Source organism: Ptychodera flava, chromosome 4 (genome assembly GCF_041260155.1).
Source record: "Ptychodera flava strain L36383 chromosome 4, AS_Pfla_20210202, whole genome shotgun sequence".
In the NCBI taxonomy this organism is placed as follows: Eukaryota; Metazoa; Hemichordata; class Enteropneusta; family Ptychoderidae; genus Ptychodera; species Ptychodera flava.
In genome coordinates, this window is record NC_091931.1 from 33,182,566 (window position 1) to 33,201,269 (window position 18,704).

The 18,704-nt window shown below is 36.5% G+C and overlaps 1 protein-coding gene across 1 annotated transcript; it reads left to right on the forward strand.

The window, feature by feature from the left end:
• The first annotated feature begins 4,160 nt into the window (after nt 1-4,160).
• On the forward strand, nt 4,161-18,704 carry LOC139130375 (CAP-Gly domain-containing linker protein 4-like). The gene is made up of 2 exons (XM_070696176.1): nt 4,161-4,484; nt 18,195-18,704. The coding sequence occupies exons 1-2, from the start codon at nt 4,335-4,337 to the stop codon at nt 18,702-18,704; spliced, it is 660 nt and encodes a 219-aa protein (XP_070552277.1). The 5' UTR covers nt 4,161-4,334.

Consider the following 18,704-nt stretch of genomic DNA (forward strand, 5'->3'; position numbering starts at 1 on the left):
AGGAAACCTTACGCTTGAAGCTTCACATTGCAATCATAGCTGTTGTAAATCTTACATGTTCTGTTTTCCCCACTGACAAAATTGTCAATCTAACATGGTCTGCCTTGGTGTGGCCGACATCAAAAGGGGATAATCCTCTATCGTTGTCTTGATACTGCTCGTAATCTCTTTACATTACCTGTTAAGTTGCTTGTAAGTATCAATGAACCTACCGGTATGGTCAAACATAGCAATGTTTAACAGTTGCCGAGAAACGCAGCACTGCTGTAATGCCGCTAGTGTACTTTTTGCACAACTTTCATCAATCCAAATATTTTGCATAAAATGGCCAGTAAGTGCAAGATGCTTTATGTTATGTTGTCGTTAATTGGAATGGCTTGTGTTACTTAGTGACTCTTGTTCTATTATTCCCCAAACAATGTTGATAGATACTAGTATGTTTGTATTTTCTGCATTCCAGTCTGTAAATGCAGTAACTGTTCTTTTGTAACAGATGAATTGAAACCTGGTCTGAACCATTCATTTTTGCCGTGGACCATGAAAAGTTTCAGTGGTATGTGAATATGGCTCCTTTGATCCTGTGTAGTTGTAATATAATGTTGTGATACCAACACATGTAGAGCCAATTGCTGCCCTCTGTCAAACATACAAATGTATAGACATTTACATGGCAAACAAATTAGTGCGTGTATGTGCGTGAGATATGAAAGATATACCAAAGATCTTTCATCCCTTGTCCATTATCAGAAAGGCACTCTGTTGACAGAATGTACAATTTGCATTAAACAGCTGTGAACTGCAGAACAGACAGAGCCTCGTAGCTCTGAAATGTACTGTATTGCATTTGACATTTCTTAGATGCCGGTAAAATAATGTTTTTGCTGTATTTTGTGGGATTTTGCATCGGATTCTTCTTGACCAACCTCAACTATTTCCAAAGTGTAGATCTTGAAAATAGTGGCAGAAAAGTGCATGACATTTTTTTCAACCGGTAACTGTATTTACATTGCAGGAGTGCCCAGGTGATTGCAGACATGGAGAGACTTCATTTATTGATATGCCCTCGTCCTGACTCTGGGTTTCATTTGATTAAGAAACATGACCCTAGCTCACCCATAAGAATGACACCTGTTTGAAATCTTGAGCATGAAACCATGTACTGTTATGCTACCATTAGTAGGCACAGGGGTCATTTCATGCATGGCATGTCTGTAACTGTTGCTGCCAGCTGTAATGTAGTTTGGAGTGTCAAGAACCGTGTATTTTCTTTCCAATAGAATAGAAACTGACTGTAGTTACAATTTCGTTGTGTCGTCTGTAGGGGTCCCAACTCCACGACAGTAGAATGTTTGCTTGATTCACGAAAAAAGGTTCTTTTCATTGAAATTCATGTCAAATACTTCCAATCTGATATCAAGTCATGCCAGTTTGAATGCCCAATGGTCTTGCACTTGACCTTCCAACTACTCTTTTCTACAAAGTACAACACACCATGCACCAGATGGAGTTACATGTAAACCACTGAAGCTGTGTCTGGACACAATCCTGAGGTGTAAAAATTGGAGGTTTGCCCAGTCCATGCCCTGACCTTATCCGTACCTGTATTCACCAAATTGCAAAAAGTACACCGGCCCTCTCTTTAAGTCCTTTCTTGTGTCGTTTATCCAATTTTGTATTCAGTGCATAGTGTATGCACGCAATGGGAAGAGGACATACCTAATAAAGGGACCGTTGTATGCCCCTGTTTTGGAACCCTGGTAATCCCCCTACTGCTTTCTATCACCATTGACTTTTTGTGTGTTGCTCACAATGAAAAAAGAGCTGCACTGAGTGATGTGGATGAGAAAAGCCTATTTATTTTGACATTTCCATCGGTTTATGTCAGAATCTCTGACGTATCATCTCTCATACTCTTACTTTAACTTGAAGTAGACTCCAGAAGTTTTCATTCTTGTGGTTCACAGTTACATGTACAGGTGAGAAATGATCTCTGTTGTCAATAGGTAGGTGTGTCCTGTGAAGAGTGTGCTGCACTGCCTACTGCCAGCGACAAAGAGAGCAGTAAACTCTACTGGAGACCATTCTAGCTGCATTGTTTTGTCAGTCATATGGTAACATGCCCCACTTCATGTATTCAGATCCCTATCATGTAGAATTATTGATCTCAACCAAATCATATAATTGAAGAACTATTATGTACATGTAGTTGTTTTCCTGTATATATGATTATGAAAAATTAACAATCATCGCATATTTGTAGTTGTCCATCCCCTCCATTTTAGACGTTCTAGTACTTTCAAGTTTATTATGCGTCTGGCTTTTAATACTTGTCTGTCCAAGAATTCGAGTCCAGACAATGAGTATTCATGGAGTTGTAACTAAAAAGTATTGCAAATTTATGTTCTGAGCAAATGATCAAAGTGTTAACGTGCTATGCATGTGTGTATGCCTGACAGGTAAGAAGCATTGAATGCCTGTACAGGTAATAAAGCGGTTCACTCCCATTTCCCAGTAAACAGGTCCACAATCACCATGAGTTTAGGCCAAACCATGGTGGTCAACGGGTTAAACCTGCTATTGCAACTAAAGCAATGTTGCCATCCTAATGCGTATCCATGAATTTTACTGTTGGTTTGTCTCGCATTGTATGCCCTATTCAACTTCAAGTATTACATGGTTCCATGTACCGGGCGTGCCCAAATTTAATAACTGTAGCATTTCAATGGACACAGTCAGTTTGCAGTTTACCAATGTGGAAGGAAAGGCAAATTAAAACTTACTCTAGATTAGACACAAGTCAAAAGAAAAAATTAACATGTGGATTCACACGACAGATGCAATTATCAGGATATTAAAAGAACTGCAATGAAAAGGGTTAATTGTTATTGGCCCGTGCAACAATAATGTTTTTGCTTTTTTGCCCTAATTTCCATTTATTGGTGCCGACCGTACATGTACCGGTATTATAAGAGCAATTGGCTTTAATATATCTATTATGTGAATAACAAGGTTAAGTCCTGTTAATATGTTTCTAATTGAAATTGAATTAAGATCAAAAGGGCATCTGATTTGTTGAGCTGTGATTACTGACATGCCAGCTCTAGCAGATTCCTAACATTACAGATGTGGATAGATACATGGCATGTTTGAATGTGTGTGTAAGGAATTTGTTTATGGATGGGTCATATGTACAAATAAACAGAAATTCTTTAGTGTAAACAAGTCTACTGCATTGAGCAGAGCCCCGAGGTGATGGAGGAGTGATTGCTATTTTGGCTTCACAAGCTGGAACAAAAATGTCAATAGGATAATTTCCCAAAAGGTGTGTTCACTAAACATGAAATAATGCTGAAACTGGAGTTTGAAAATATAGGCTTTACTGATATTAAAAAAAGACCAGCTCAGAAACCAATTTTCCATATAGTACAGCCATCTTTATGTAAAATAGGGCCAGTAATTGTTCTCTCCCCTGTAGTAACCTTACTTATTATTACATCCACAAGCATGATCACTTTTCATCATACAGCACTTTCAAAAATCTAATAAACAAAATGGAAAAGCTTTATAGAAAGCAGAAGACTTCTCGGTTGGTGATGAAGTTGTAGTGTGACTGTCAGTTCTTCCGTTGCCTGCAAAATATGTAATGAATAATCCTATAATTAATGACTGTATATAAGACAAAAACTAGGCAGTCCAAGTTAAAATGTATATTCTAAGCGTTATTGTGAAGTTCCTCCTGGAATTGCTACAGGAACTTACAAAAAAGTGTCTGTAATGAGCTCTGCTGTAACTTTGTATACATCAGTTTAAAGGAAACGGTCTTTATCAACAGAATATAACGGAACACTCACTCTCCTCATTTGATTTTAATAGCGGTAATGATGTTTCATATTAATGATAACATTGTGATGAACTACTCTACTGCATCATGAGACTTGTGTTGTTTGTTTCCACTGTTTCCATGTGGGTCGTAAGTCATTGCCTAGGGTGATGACCCCTTCCTGCAGTTGTCTTTAGCAGCTTGTAAGCGGGCATGAAATTCCTACCTAGACCTCACAGTTTCATTGGGCAAGGATACAGTCATGGTATCCGCCCACACTGCGACTGCTGTCATACCGCCGTGGTGTCAGGTTGCAAACTATATCCTCACGTTTTGCTTTTCTGCAAAGACTGATCGATGGCCTCTTGTATTTGATTGTGTGTACCCATGCATCCCTGCTCTGCTGCGTCCAGAGCCAATCATTAGGTGGCATTGGTCATCGCTGACTTCCCTGTTCAGTCTTTGCATCGCGTGTAGCAACCGTTGCATTCAGTCGTTGCGAGCTCTTGGACCGATGAGTTGTCAGACTAGTGGACGCTTCTGCTACAGCTGTCAGGACAGTTTGTCAACAAGTCGTGTCAGAATGGGCAGTAACAGCATGGGTTTTGGCTTTGACGCAGAACTCTTGACTGTCCAGCGGCGGGAGTCAGCTAAAGCTAATCAGGTTAGGCAATATACAGAAGTACTTTGTAATCTACCCACCCAAGCAAAATACCAGCACTTCACATGCAAGGGTCCATTTTTCAAGTTTATATCAGATGCTTTTGGTTATTGATATGCAAAGCAAAGTTTGCCATCATTTGAATATTGAGGACTAGTTCCTCTGCAAATGATGATCATGCAGAATTCCCTTGCAGAACACAATGCCCTGTGCATATGTTGCAGATAATGTATGTCATATACGGTACTTGTAGTCCCGGCTTGTAGTACCGTATTGTTATTCTTTCTCACTGTAAGCCTAATGTGGGTCAAATTTTAATCATTATTGGTGAAACATAAGCATTATCTCATTAATTACGTACTAGATAATTCCAACAAGCAGTCTAGATTGGTTTTCTTGGACATGGATGGTTATTGTAATATGCAGTTTTCACGTGACCTATACTTACCGGTAGTATTGTTGCATTTTGGGGAGGGGGTTATCAGTTTTCATTCATAGAAGTTTTACCGTGCAAAAAAGAACAAATAATGTAATTAGCTAAACAGGACTCAGACATTCAACTTTCAAATTTGCAAGTTCATTTGCATTTCAGAAGTATACAGGAAAGTAAACTAGCAAGCTCCTTTTACATGTAATTGGTTATATTTAGAACAGGATGTTTGTCAAAACAGAGTGAAGACTGCACGCTGTGTGGCATTAAAATCACATATGTTTGATCCGAATCTCCATACACTTCCCATGGATTGTTAGGTTTTAATTACTTAATTAATCCCAAATTTTAGCAAGTCATTGGTTAAGAATCTTCTTCACAATGATAATCAGCGATACTTAATTTCCAGTCGTCAAGCATATTGCTTCTTTTTCATGCTGACAATGCACAGAATCAGAATCACCAGTTTACTTTTGCTATCATATATTAGAGTTTGAACTTCACATTTCTAGGCGAAATTAGGAGCTTTTTTCACATTTGTGTACCTCAGTATTCCTGAATTTGTAGAGAACCTAGAGTTGACAAATGGCATCTTTCTTTGACCTATAGTCCAAATATGGACCAAATAAGAAATGTGATCAAAATGGTGCATTTGGGAAACCGTTTTACTTTATAGTAGTAAATATATAAACAGTACTAATATACAATTGCACACACAGATAAAAAGTAAAACCTTTAAATGTGACTATATTTTTTAAGAATTACATGTTCTTGATTCAAAAATTGAAATCACAAAAAGCATTTAGTTTATGAATTCTACAGTATATCCAAATGGCCATTAGACAGGTGTAGTAATTAAAAGTACTGTTTTAATCTGAGTTTCTTATTTTTGTCAACAAACCATCTGCATGAATCAAATGGTTTTGTCATTCAACATTTTACAAAGTTATACTTTTTGAAGTATCCGTTTCAGAGCAGTATTCAAAATAGCTGCCATCCCTGTGTTAACTCCATGGGGAAAATATACTTTTCAATTTTCGAAAAACTAAGATGGCGAAAAGTTTTCTTACTCCAAGAGCTTTAAAATGAATCCCCCATGAATGGTACTTCAGACAAGAAATGCAAAAAGACTGAGAGTCCAAATATCCTTCTCTGAGGCACATTCTGCCTTTAATGCAATTTTCACTCAGGGAATGTCGCTGTGGGAAGTCCAGGTATGGATTTAAGGAAAATCCCATCGCAGATGGAAAGCATCAGGATGGTTTTATGACTTGTTGATGCCTAAGCTCTGAAGGATGGTGGTCCATACAATCAGATGATAAGCCTTTTCTTGAGAGGATGGGAGGTCTTGCAACTGATGACCAAAGATGGCCGTGTTTTTGTAACAGCGCAGTATCTCTGATGACCAGGTCACTGTTCCTAGATTTATATCCAGGCCTAATGTTTGATACACTTTCCAAGGTGACTGGACAAGTGGTGTCATAAATCAGTGAAAAATTCAGTCCTTTTATACCCATGGCCGCCTGGCCTGCCCTACACTGTAGCTTTCAAGGTAACAGTTGACAGCTGATCTTATAAATCATCAAAATTAAGTACAGGTTTAGCTGCCTGGAATACTCAATCTTAGAATTATTTCTCAAGTTATGTGTATTATTCAATGATAATTGAATGTTTGCCATATTGTTTCACTTCTCTGACAAGTGGCATGTAACCAATTCTACATTGGAAGTGGTCATGCCCTTCCTTGATTACCCACAATGCAGTGGTCTGATGACTTCTGTATCTGAAGCTGAGGTTTCTGTCCTTTCCAGACCAGTCAAACCTTTCTGTCAGCCCATATATTTTGCATTGTTCTTATGTATATGGAATTCTATCCCATAATTTGATAGAAGCTGAGGTTTACCTTTCCTTCTGTCGTTAATACCATTTACACATTTTGCCTCATGATGATATCGATATATCCTGCCTTATTTTTTCTTATACAGATCCTTCACCCCCACTCAGCTTTTTGCCAGTTTTGGGCAATATCAGTCAACAGATTATAAATTAGTGCATTAACTTTCCATTGTGATTTCTGCAGCAACAGTAACAAAGGCGATTGAATTGTGACAAATGACTTGAGTGTATGGCAAAAAACAAGACAGACTTGCCGCCCTCATCATTCAAAGAAAGTGATAATGATAAATGCATAGGCCTGTTCATTCATGGTTTGCCTCATCCATAATGGTCATGACCAGTCTGTGTCAAGAATACCATAATCCTTATCAAGTATGGTCGTGCCATTATTTCTGGTTGTTGCTTATTGAACAAAGAGAATGCAAAGGAATACAAATATTAGTCATAGTTCATGATGCAGGTCATGCAGCTTTGATCCATATTTAACAGGTCAAAAGCTTTATTCTAACATCTGGATAACACCAGTACAAGCCAGATCCACAGTATGATCATAGGGGCTAGAGCCACTTCCCGCTAAGTCAGCACATGTTTAGGTTTTATTCTGACTACTGCACATTTTACCAGTATCTAGTTTATGCCTAGTCCATCGCAGTACTTATCTGGTGATGTCATTGTATATACGTACCTTGGACAGTCAGTCTTTCTCGGGAAGTTGCAAGCAAGCAAACATGGGCATGCACTTACAGAAACCCGACAATTGTAGGATTGATGAATGCATGGCCCGGCTGTAGTATTTAGTGATTAAACTAACTCTTCTTGATCCACATCTGCAAAGTACAGGAATAATATAGTGCACTTGCAACTTGACCCGATATTTCATACAGTTAACTGCTTGATTCAGTTGGCATTGTGTGTGTGGAAGTAACAGAAGTTACTTTCTTCTGGTAAATATGCAAGCAATCCGACAATATTGGTAATTTTTGTTCTCATATGATCAAATAAACAGTGAAGGACCAGGACTCATAATTCTGTAATACCGGTATTTATTAACAAGAACCATGTGATATTTTAACGGAAATTTATTTAGGCCATTAACATAGCTGCTCTGAAGTAAGTACGCACTGTTATAAAGTATCAATCAGAGATTTTGAGTAGGCTAATTGACGGGTTAGACTACATGTTGTGGTTACAGCTATAGACTTTCACAACTAAAATTTGGTTGGAAGTTAGTGTTTTTTTATGAAAAGTTTGATCTCTGAAGTATTAAACATTATTTTATTTGGCCAGGATTTTCATTTTCCAATTTCACCAGCAATTTACACATCAGTGACAGAAAATTTGGAAATCACCATTCCTTCAACTTCATTTAGTGTGGTCAATTTTTCATTGAACTACAAAAGACAATACAAGTGTATAATGTTTTACTCACAAATGTGAGGTGTTACTTTCAGGATAAATAACTGCATTCAAATTGCCTTATCAATAAAACTCACTGTGACACTTCTAATTTATAGAGAGGCAATTTCCATGCTGTTTTACAGTAGTAGGAATTTTATGATGACTTGATCGTTGCTATGTAGAATTTTAGGAATATATACAATGAGATAGAATGTAGTATTTATACTGTTAAAGACTCAGTGTATCATTTGCAACCAATCCCACAAAATACCAATTCTCATTTTCTCAGCCAGCCATCATTGTTAGATCTTTGACTGTTTGGACAGTGAGATCTGGCTATTTAACAAACAAATAAACAAATGAATGAAAATGAGAAGAAAGACTGTAGGTCAGGTCAGCCTTGCAACTTTTGTATATTCTGTAACAAGTCTGCAAGATAGACTACTGGTAAATAAACACATTACACTATAAGATGGATTGATTTAAAATATCACACTATAGCTAGGATACACTGATTTAACCTGTTCACCCCCGATTCCCAATAGACAGGTCCACACTAGCCCTGGATAACAATAGGCTTGGGCCAAACCATGGTAGACAAGGTGGTAGACTATAATACTATACGCCATTACTGATTAGCCATTTGCCTGATAGGATAAGTGGGAAAGTTGGGTGATAAAACAAGAAGATTGGCAATGCCCAGATCAAAATTGATTCATCACAGCTGTGTTCTTGGTGCTAAATCCCAAGAATGTCTGGCCCGATTTGACAGCGGGTCTATGTGAGAACTTCATAAAAATGATTAATTAGGTGTTTTTGAGCTTCAATGTGCAATCTGACCCTAGTTGATTTGGCCGTGCATACAGAGTTTCATCAAACTGATGGTACAATCTGGCTACTCAAGGCAGAGAGGCACTATTCAATTACAGCTGTAATCACCAGAAATTCAGAAAGGTGATATTCCTGAGAGTCACCAAAGGCTTGGTTAATGGAATCACAGACAAGTCTGTGGTGGAATGAGGTGTTGACAGGGCTGAGAGAAAATTTCTGTAGTTGTAGGAATCAATGCTGGCTACACCAATCTATCAGATATGTTGGAAAATTGAAAAGGAATTGCAGCTTGGATGTATATAGCAACATCGATGTAATACCTTGGTAATTTCATCTCAGAATCAATTTGTCCTTTATGTCCAAATGATTAAATCTTCTGCCTCTGGGCTCTGCAACATTGTTGGCATGGAACATAATATCATTATCTTCATCAGCACTCGTATTTTTGCTTGCCTCATCAGGAGAAAATTTTTCTGAGCAATTGAAGTGTGTAATTTCTAAATTGGTCCGCTACCTTCATTGCCTCCCATTTGTGAGTGGAGCAAAAAAGCTTCTTTGATAGAAGTCAAGAACCTACTAATCCTATGTTGCAAATACTGCAAGCTTATAAAACTACCCTTAAAAAACACACTGGCCAGGTTCTGTCCTCACTATTTTATATGTGCACTATATTTCTTCTGTTGTTATCCAACAACACACACATGTTGGGCGCAAGCTGGCCTTGTCCCACTAAGAATCATCCACATTCTTCAAAACCTGTAGATTAGCCGAATAGCGGGCATTGCTATAAGCACAGCCTGCAGGCACACATCGGCCTAAACTTTCAAGGGTGAATTTCACATCAATCATCTAATACGTGTCACTCTGAACTATTTTTTCAAAAATGTTCATGTTTTTTGTTGATGCCGCATTAATAAATTTCATCGTGCATGAAGTTCGGCGTGATTAGAGGAAAGCGGCCTGCCGTACTGAATAATGCAGATCAGTGGTTGCCCTAGTATTCCTGGCATTCACAATTTATTTCTACAGAGTGCTGACCATGGGAACTTTGCCAATATTGCAATACTATGCCAATTAAGCTATCTGTCCACAAGTTGTGAATATTGATTGTTTATCTGGAAGTATTTTGATCTGGAAATCATAGAGTAATACATTATACTTTATCTGTATTTCAGAAAAAAACTGCACAAATATTTGAGACTAATAGATGAAATTCAGGTCACATGATGGTCCACCTTTAGGGGAGATATCAATACATGTAATACAAAATCTCTTTATACCATCACCAGAATTGTTGGGCAATTGATATTAAAGTATGATGTACAGGTTGGTGAGCTTGAGTTAGTCAGAAAAGAACCAGGAAGTTAGTCAGTCAGTAAGAAACTCCAGCCATCTTTGAGTCACACAGTCTATACATAAGCAGTTTGCATCACTGAAGACCAATCAAAATTTGTGTCAGCCATAAGCAGGCAACGTACCTTATGAGATTCAGGATGTGAAATGGCCAGTCACTCAACATGCAATATCATTTGAGAAACTGTTAATAACCCAATTATGAATGTAACTTGCTATCCATCCGGTGGCTGAGCAGATCATTTACTGAATAGTTTATCAACTAGTCACTGATATTTGTCTAGATTAGCCCACAATTGTCACTTATCTCTTGTCTAATTATTCCAATAAAAATTGCAACTAAATCAGTCACTCAAAGTTCAAACCTCACCTTAGTATGAACTGTTTGATTTGGTTTGCAACTTACACATCTGATTCTTTATTTGTCCTGTTTGGGCATACCGGTATGTTGTGGTTTGGCAAGGCAATCACTCTTCAAGTACACGTTCACACCACTATCAATGTGAGAAGACTTTTCTGAAATTTTCCATTTAGATATTATAACTAGTCCATAGATTTGAGGCAAGTCTAATGTACATCATGATCGTATCCCTCCAATTCTTAATCAGTTTGGATATGTGGATTGCCAACTAATATTTTTTGTAAATCAGAGAAATTCTTGCCATCACCGTGAACCACACTGTCCAAAGCTCAACAGCCCAGTGATCCAGAGTGAAGTTGATGGAGTTGAACAAGCCCAATAAACATTCCATTCATTCCTTACACGATCTTGTCATCATATAATTCAGCCATAATTGAAGCCATTTAACCCAACCACAAGCAAATTATTGAGAATCGCCAAATAAGTGCCTCTGTACCACAGATGAATTTATGTGATGAAGGATCAATTGGTATCTGATAGAGCATCTCAGTTTTTGGACCTGATCAAACTCATTGTCATTATTCCATTCTACGGTCACACTTGGTGCTCACTTATCAATATCAACACTGCCATGTGTAACATTCTTCAAAATATTAGGCCTGGCGTTTTGTCAGTGCAGTTTCTTCCCATGACCTTAAAAAAATAGTACAATAGCGTACATGCAACCTTTCCTGTAGTAGTGTTAATGTTCAGAGTGACTCCAAAATAAAGTTTCAGATATCACAAGTGGCCATCTCAATGTACAACATTTTGTCCGTTGAGAACAGAAAGTCTGCAGATATTGGCTGCTATCGATTGAGTTGTATATATAACATCAGTGCCTGGGTCATACAGGCATTATATGTGTGTCTGTGTCATCATCTTGTGCTTTTTCAATATCCGTTTGGCAATTCTCCAAGAAAGTAAGCTGCAAAAAAATAGCTTTGAGCTTTGCGTCAACCACAATTGTATCAATTTTCGCAGATGGTAACATCATCAAGTCCACCAGATTCCTCTTTTAAGTGCAATAATTGCTGATGTGAAGATTGTGCAAGATTAAATCCCGTGAGGTTAAACGTGATACACAAACCATATGAAGTCAAATTTCATGAAGTAAATGCCCTCATACAGCCTGCATTTTACAACTGCTGCACTTATGTTTTCATGGATTGTTGTCACTTGCAAGACTGGAATTGGTTTGGATTGGAATATTTGCAATAATTTATTTCATTCCTCTGCAAGTAATCCTGTCTGAAACCCCTTTTTCTTGTATTGACTTAAAATTTGTACATGGAACTATGTGAGCTCTGAAATAAATTACAGTGATGTTGCTCAAAATGTGCTGAATATGCACATTGCGAATTATGTCTGTGAATTTATAAATGAAGTGTTGTCGATAACCTAGAGAACGGTTCTGAGACTCAGAGAATCAATTTCACCAGGTATTAATGGAACAAAACATTTTTCACACTTTCCACTACTACCAATATCGTAGAACCCAATTTCCTTATCAATTATCTATGTTCAATATTGTTGTTTGCATATCATAGGGTTTACAGCTTCTGAATCTTGACTGAAGGCTCATCAGTTCAAGAGAGTTTTTGTATTTGGACATTTTGTAAAGTGCCCACAATGCAATGATAGATAAGTTTGACACTAGTAATTACCCTCGTATATTCAAGATGCTTCACTGTCAAAACAAATTTTAAACATTTGTACTCAACTTTCCACCAGGGAATAAGTGATCTGTGAAAAACTGATAATTATTTACTTCATGGTTTGTACAATCACAGTATGTATCAGTGCAAGCAATATTCCCACCATTATCATTGCAGACTGCTTTGAAACAAGATCATCAGCTGCTAGTAGTATAATAATTTTATCCATCTCCTTTGTCAAGATAATCCTCTTATGAGTGGCAGGACAAGTGTTTAAAGTCCCTGTATTTGCCATGATAACAGTAAATTGATGTAATATGTATACCTAACAGTTTAATTATATGAACATTATGTGCACATAAATTTTATCTTAAGTGTTAATTATGAGTTATGTATGATGAACCAAACCACAGACGATAAAGATAAATGTTCGGTTAATAGTCATTTCCCAAATCTGTTGCTCACTAAATTCGATATACTGGTATAAATGTCCTGAGGTTTACTGTCAGACTTTGGTCTTGCAGTGTGGGAATACTGTTTATTAGGAAAAGATGTCGTCACATTCCATTTTCCCCCAAGAGTTGATCTCCTTTCCATCTGGACCCAGTAATAATCTGGGTTAATCTTTCCAGGTCAGTTATCATGTGTGGCAGCAGAGTTTAGAGTTACTTTCTCTCTGTCTCAAGAGAGATAGAAACTACCAAACCTGGTAAATGTATGTGGTCTTTATGTAACGATTACAGCACTGTGGTGGTATTGATTTAAAGATATTGATCAGTAGTTTTTATAGCCCTTAATCTACTTTAAATGCATGGCTGTTAACATATTGACCCATGGCATATTGACCCATGGCATATTGAAGAGCATATTGTTTTTATAATCACTGAAATGTCTGTGTGGCATTATCATCACATACTACATGTTGTTCTATAAAGGTGTAAAATTTTCAAGTAGTTCAGAGATTTAGTGCAAGACAGTGCACATAGGGGATCAGACTTGTAGAAACAGTTGCAGGACACCAGTGTACCGGTAATTGGTACTTTTCTGTATCATAATGCTGTACATATATGTTTTGTCGTAAACGACATCTTGGGTCACAAACCAATTTTGGAATACGCATTCAAAGAAAAAAGTATACAGGGCCAGCACTCAGTGCATTAGTAAGTGTTGATATGATTGATTAGTGCCTTGTTAACCAACAGATCAGTGTGTGTCAGTTTTATATTAATCTAACACCTGAAACAGATGTTAGACAATAATTTCATCCAATACCTTAACACACACACAGCCCATCTTTTCTCTTTAGATAAATCTTATTGAAAATCACTTGTTTCTTAAAAACTAGCAAAAATAATTATGAACCTATGAACAATTTACTGGTATTTCTTATTCACATTTTGAGCTTTTAAACATTGATAGAGTTCAAAAATGGACACAACATACATGCAAGAAGGGGAATGGAATATATGTATCATTGACCACAAGAGGCAGGGGTAGTTTTAAATGTAACTTCTTTTTAGTGAAGAATTCCAATGCATTGAATCCCAGTGTCTCTAAAATGTTATAGTTCTGTGAATTTTAAGCTTTTGAAGAAGGAATTAATATAATAATTGCTGCATCCTATAACTTAGTCTGTGAAATATATACATGCAGTATGATGTACGCACTATCCACAGTGCAGTGTATGAAAATGTGTTATCTATGATCGTTGTCAAAATGACAATATAAGATATCTCCTAGAGATTTGGTTTATAACAAAGTCACATTGGTTAGTGTTGCTTTCTGACAAGGAATAGAAGTAATATATGTACATATTTTAGTGTTTGTTTTTTAAGGAATATATGTACACAGAGGAACAGAATATCCCTTTTCCTGCCAAGTCCATATTTCACCACCAGGTCAAGATGGTTAAAATTAATGAAACACAACGTATTCCATATGAATAACATAATTCTGTACATTTGAAGGCTGTCGAAAACATAATACTGTAAAGTTTATTTTTTTTGGACAAAAGATGCTATAACATACCAAGCCAAGTGGGTGAAAATACGTCATGTTTTGGCTCAATACTGCTTTTTACTGACTTGGCTGATGGGGAAGTGATACAGTTATTACTGTCTGGCAGGAAAGGGATATACACAATAGAATAGAAGAAATATATATATACATTTAAGTGTTTTTAATATTGTCCTGTAGTTTAGTGTGGTTGGCTTTTGTCTGTTTTGTAAATTTTTTTTGGTCTTATGGACGGTTTTTAACCAGTCTGAAATAAAGTGAATAATAATAATAAAATGAATAATATGACTAGTACAAATCATGCGTAACATTTAGTTGTTTTATTTGCATAGTCTTCAAATAAAAAATAAAAATTTATCAGAATTTGATTATCTGACGGCAATACAGCTATTGTCAGTATAGAAATAGAACAGAAAAACAGATGTCAAAGCTAAAATGTCCCCAAAAGCAAAACCTTTTGTCATTTGACAAATTTTGTAAAAATGATTCCCACATCCAAATTATAATAAATTAGTGGAAATAGGACATCTAGAGTCTCTGAGACTATGATTCAGAACACGAATTCAACATTTTCCAGTTGCTGACTGACCTCTTTCTCATATATCCTTATTGACAAGAGAATAATTGAAGAATATGATTTATTTGGCTTTCACATTCAACATTTCCCCTGGTTTATTGCCTTTTGATGATTGCTGAGAATGAGAATGAATTGAGAGATATTCACTTTATGTGTCAGACACTCTGTCTATTGTATCATTCTTTATCATTGTGAATTTAAATTGTTCACTGGCAAGTCTTTATTTCTCAGACCTCTCTTTTATGTTCCAAATTAAACACATTCAAGTTGATTTTACAAATTTTCTTCATTGGAAATTGTTATAATTCTCATGGATAAAATTTCATGATCAGTGCATACTTTTAAAAAAACATGAGCCATTGAAATTGCATGCCATTTGAATATTTTGTTCTCTAGTGATGTTCTGTTTTTCCAATGATGTAATATTGACAGCAATCAACATTTTAATCATTGATGACTTAAGTTATATAAAACTGTATTTTTGACAAAATATTTTTGGGCAATACGAAGTTATTCTATTGAGTAGCATCTTAAAAAAATACTTCAATTGCACATGGATATGAAATGATAATATTTCATGAGTAATTAGCATGTCAAGTTGATTTCAGATGTGTACCTTGTGAGTTCAAAATGATAAGTAAATTACAGAAATGATGTAATTCCGTGTTTTTTTCATACCTGGGTACTTCATCTTTGTAAAGGAGAACCCTGGGAGATTTTCATAATATCTTAGCGTCAGATCCAGGGCACCTTGAGATATTTCTTGAAAAAATAATTCTATAACTTGAGGGAAAATACTGACCTGGACAACAGTTATTACTATACAGCCATCATAGTGAGCGCGATGTACAGGGTAGTGCAAAATAACATAGTAATCTCCTTGGCAGACATTGCCTCATTTAATAGTGCATCAATGTTGACATGACAATTTACTGCGAAGGATGATGGGATGTATATGTACTTGTGCTAGGTAATAAGCAGAACATGTGATTTTAATTGCAAATATTGCAGGTGACATGCGTTTATAGTTATACCATGGAGAAGCTGCGTGTAGACTCCCTATGCTTCGGCTAATCTTTTCAATTGATAGAGCTATACAGCAGACATGCTAGTCAAGATTTGATTTCTATATGCAAGTCATGTGCAGTGGCTGAATGTGAAATTGTGTCCTGCATATGCTCATGTATGTATAGCAGCTCACATCGCGTCTTGATACCTATATTGGTTGGGTGTTGCCCTCACTTATAGCTTTGCTACATATTCAAATCTCGCAAAACTGACGTTCATCAAAATTTTTCAAGGTCAGTGAAATTTTTGATGATTTTTTTAGCATCACCATTTTGGGAGACGTCACACTTTCCAGTTTAGTTTCCTGTGATATCAGTGTTCTTCTCAAATGTCTTAACACTTTTCTGTGTGATTTTCTCACCGAGTAAAAACGTGTCTTAAATAGGTATGAGTAACTTGTGACTCATCAGGTCGTCTCATTTCAGAGCCAAGAAGATTGTCTCCAAGCAGACATTGCAACAATATTGTTTTAAGAGGGTGCCTTGGAAAATCGATGAACATATCCATGGTTTTTAAAACATGAAACAGTCTTGAGTTAAATTGATATGAATGTAAATGGTACTAGTCTTAGAAGTGTAAGGAGTAACTGATGTAAGGACAATATTCAGCCACCTTGCAGTTTCTAGTGAAATACACTCTTGTATACACTAACTGATGTAAGGACAATATTCAGCCACCTTGCAGTTTCTAGTGAAATACACTCAGATATTAAATGCACTAAATGTCACAGTTTCTTTACCAAAAAATTATTTTCTGTATTGCAAAATAATTGTATGAGCATGGAACTTATTATTCTATCATAAGTTTTTTTGCAGTATCATATCATGTACATCATATCAGTATGTAAATCGGTGACATCTGTAGCCTACGGTATTTGACTTGCATATGACATGTCTAGTATAATACACTTGTTCAGTCTATAGATATACTGCAAATTTGTAACTGACACTTTAACTTTCCACTTACTCAGTTTAATATACAAAGTATATCTACGCATTTCCAATTTGAAAATGAAACAAATCTTCAGTTTGATACATATAATAGTGTTTTACATATAATATTTTTGATCTGTGCATCTTTTCACGTACATGCTTATTCCATTGCTTGAATTTAAAGTTGAATTTATAAAGATTACCCCAATCCTCTTCATATGTATCCCCTGTTTACTTACAGTGCTTCTACGGCAAATCAGATATTTCAACCGGGAAATTAAATGTCCGGACAGGTTACTCTGACATAATGGATATCTTGAGTCTTCTATTGATTGCATGGCATTTTTACTTCAGTGACTCTCACAGATAGAATCTTTCATAACGGCACCGGTACAATGTATGTTCAGTGATGAAATACAAAGAACATGTCAATGATAACTGAAATGAATTTAAATGTTGGGCACAGGATTATATCAACAAAAGTTGCAGTGCGTCATGTCCAAAAATACTTGGTACAGTAGATAGATTAACTCTAATAATGTAGCATTTAACAGAAGATCATACTATTCAAACTGATTCTACCGGTATCAACTTCTCATCAATACTTGTCACCATGCATTGTTTTACCTCTTAATAGCCGTTTTCTTGTAAAATTAAACAATGTTTCGCCTTTATTATCTCTCACGCTTCAAGATCAATGATGGAACATGCATGTATTCCAAAAAGGACTGTCAGAAGATTAATGCTCAAAAATTTATATATATAGGCATAAAGTTTTGCATGAAGGGGTGGTTTTGTCTAAAACAGTTCATATTCTGTGTCCACCAAACTTTTTTATAATTTTGTTTTGATTGTTTTAAAGAGAGTATGATGGATTTGATGGAAGAGTTGGAGTAGTGACGCCTTTATTCTAAATTTAATGTTAATTGCTATCTTTTTAATATGACAGTGTTTTTTAATATGATACTCAAATTCTTTTGATTTTTTCATATTGACACAGACACTGGTACACATCCTAGGGTTGGATGGAGTTTTACGAGTTTAAATACAACATGGAAGTTTGTAAAGCTACATTTATAAAGTAAACACACTAGTATATTAGCTAAAATACAATGAAAATTAATATTTGTTTCCCTTTTTCTCTCTGATTTCAGGCCACTTCTCAACCAGAAAGTCGACTTCCTTCCCGTAAGTCTAGGAGATCTCTTCTGCCAGCACCAAAGACATTTGTGAACCCCAATCTACGGACACTATCATCACCAGAACCTGTGCAGACTTCTTTGGCACCATCATCCAGCAGCAGTGCCAGTGACAGCGCCCTCTATGTCCTTCAAATTGGTGACAGAGTCTCTGTATCAGGATACAAGACTGGCACATTGAAATTTAAAGGACAAACCACTTTTGCTCAGGGAGAGTGGTATGGTGTGGCCCTTGATGAACCAGCAGGCAAGCACAACGGTTGCATAGATGGTGTGCAGTATTTCCAGTGTCAGGGAAAGCATGGAATATTCGTACCTGTCCATAAAATCCAGCCACTGAACTCACAAACAGTCTCATATGCCAGCACACCCCCTGCCTTCACTGGCGAAAGTTCTTCCAACTCAAATACCTCAGCAGATTCGGCATCTTCCTATCCAAAGCAACAGAAAAGGGGAAAACTCTGA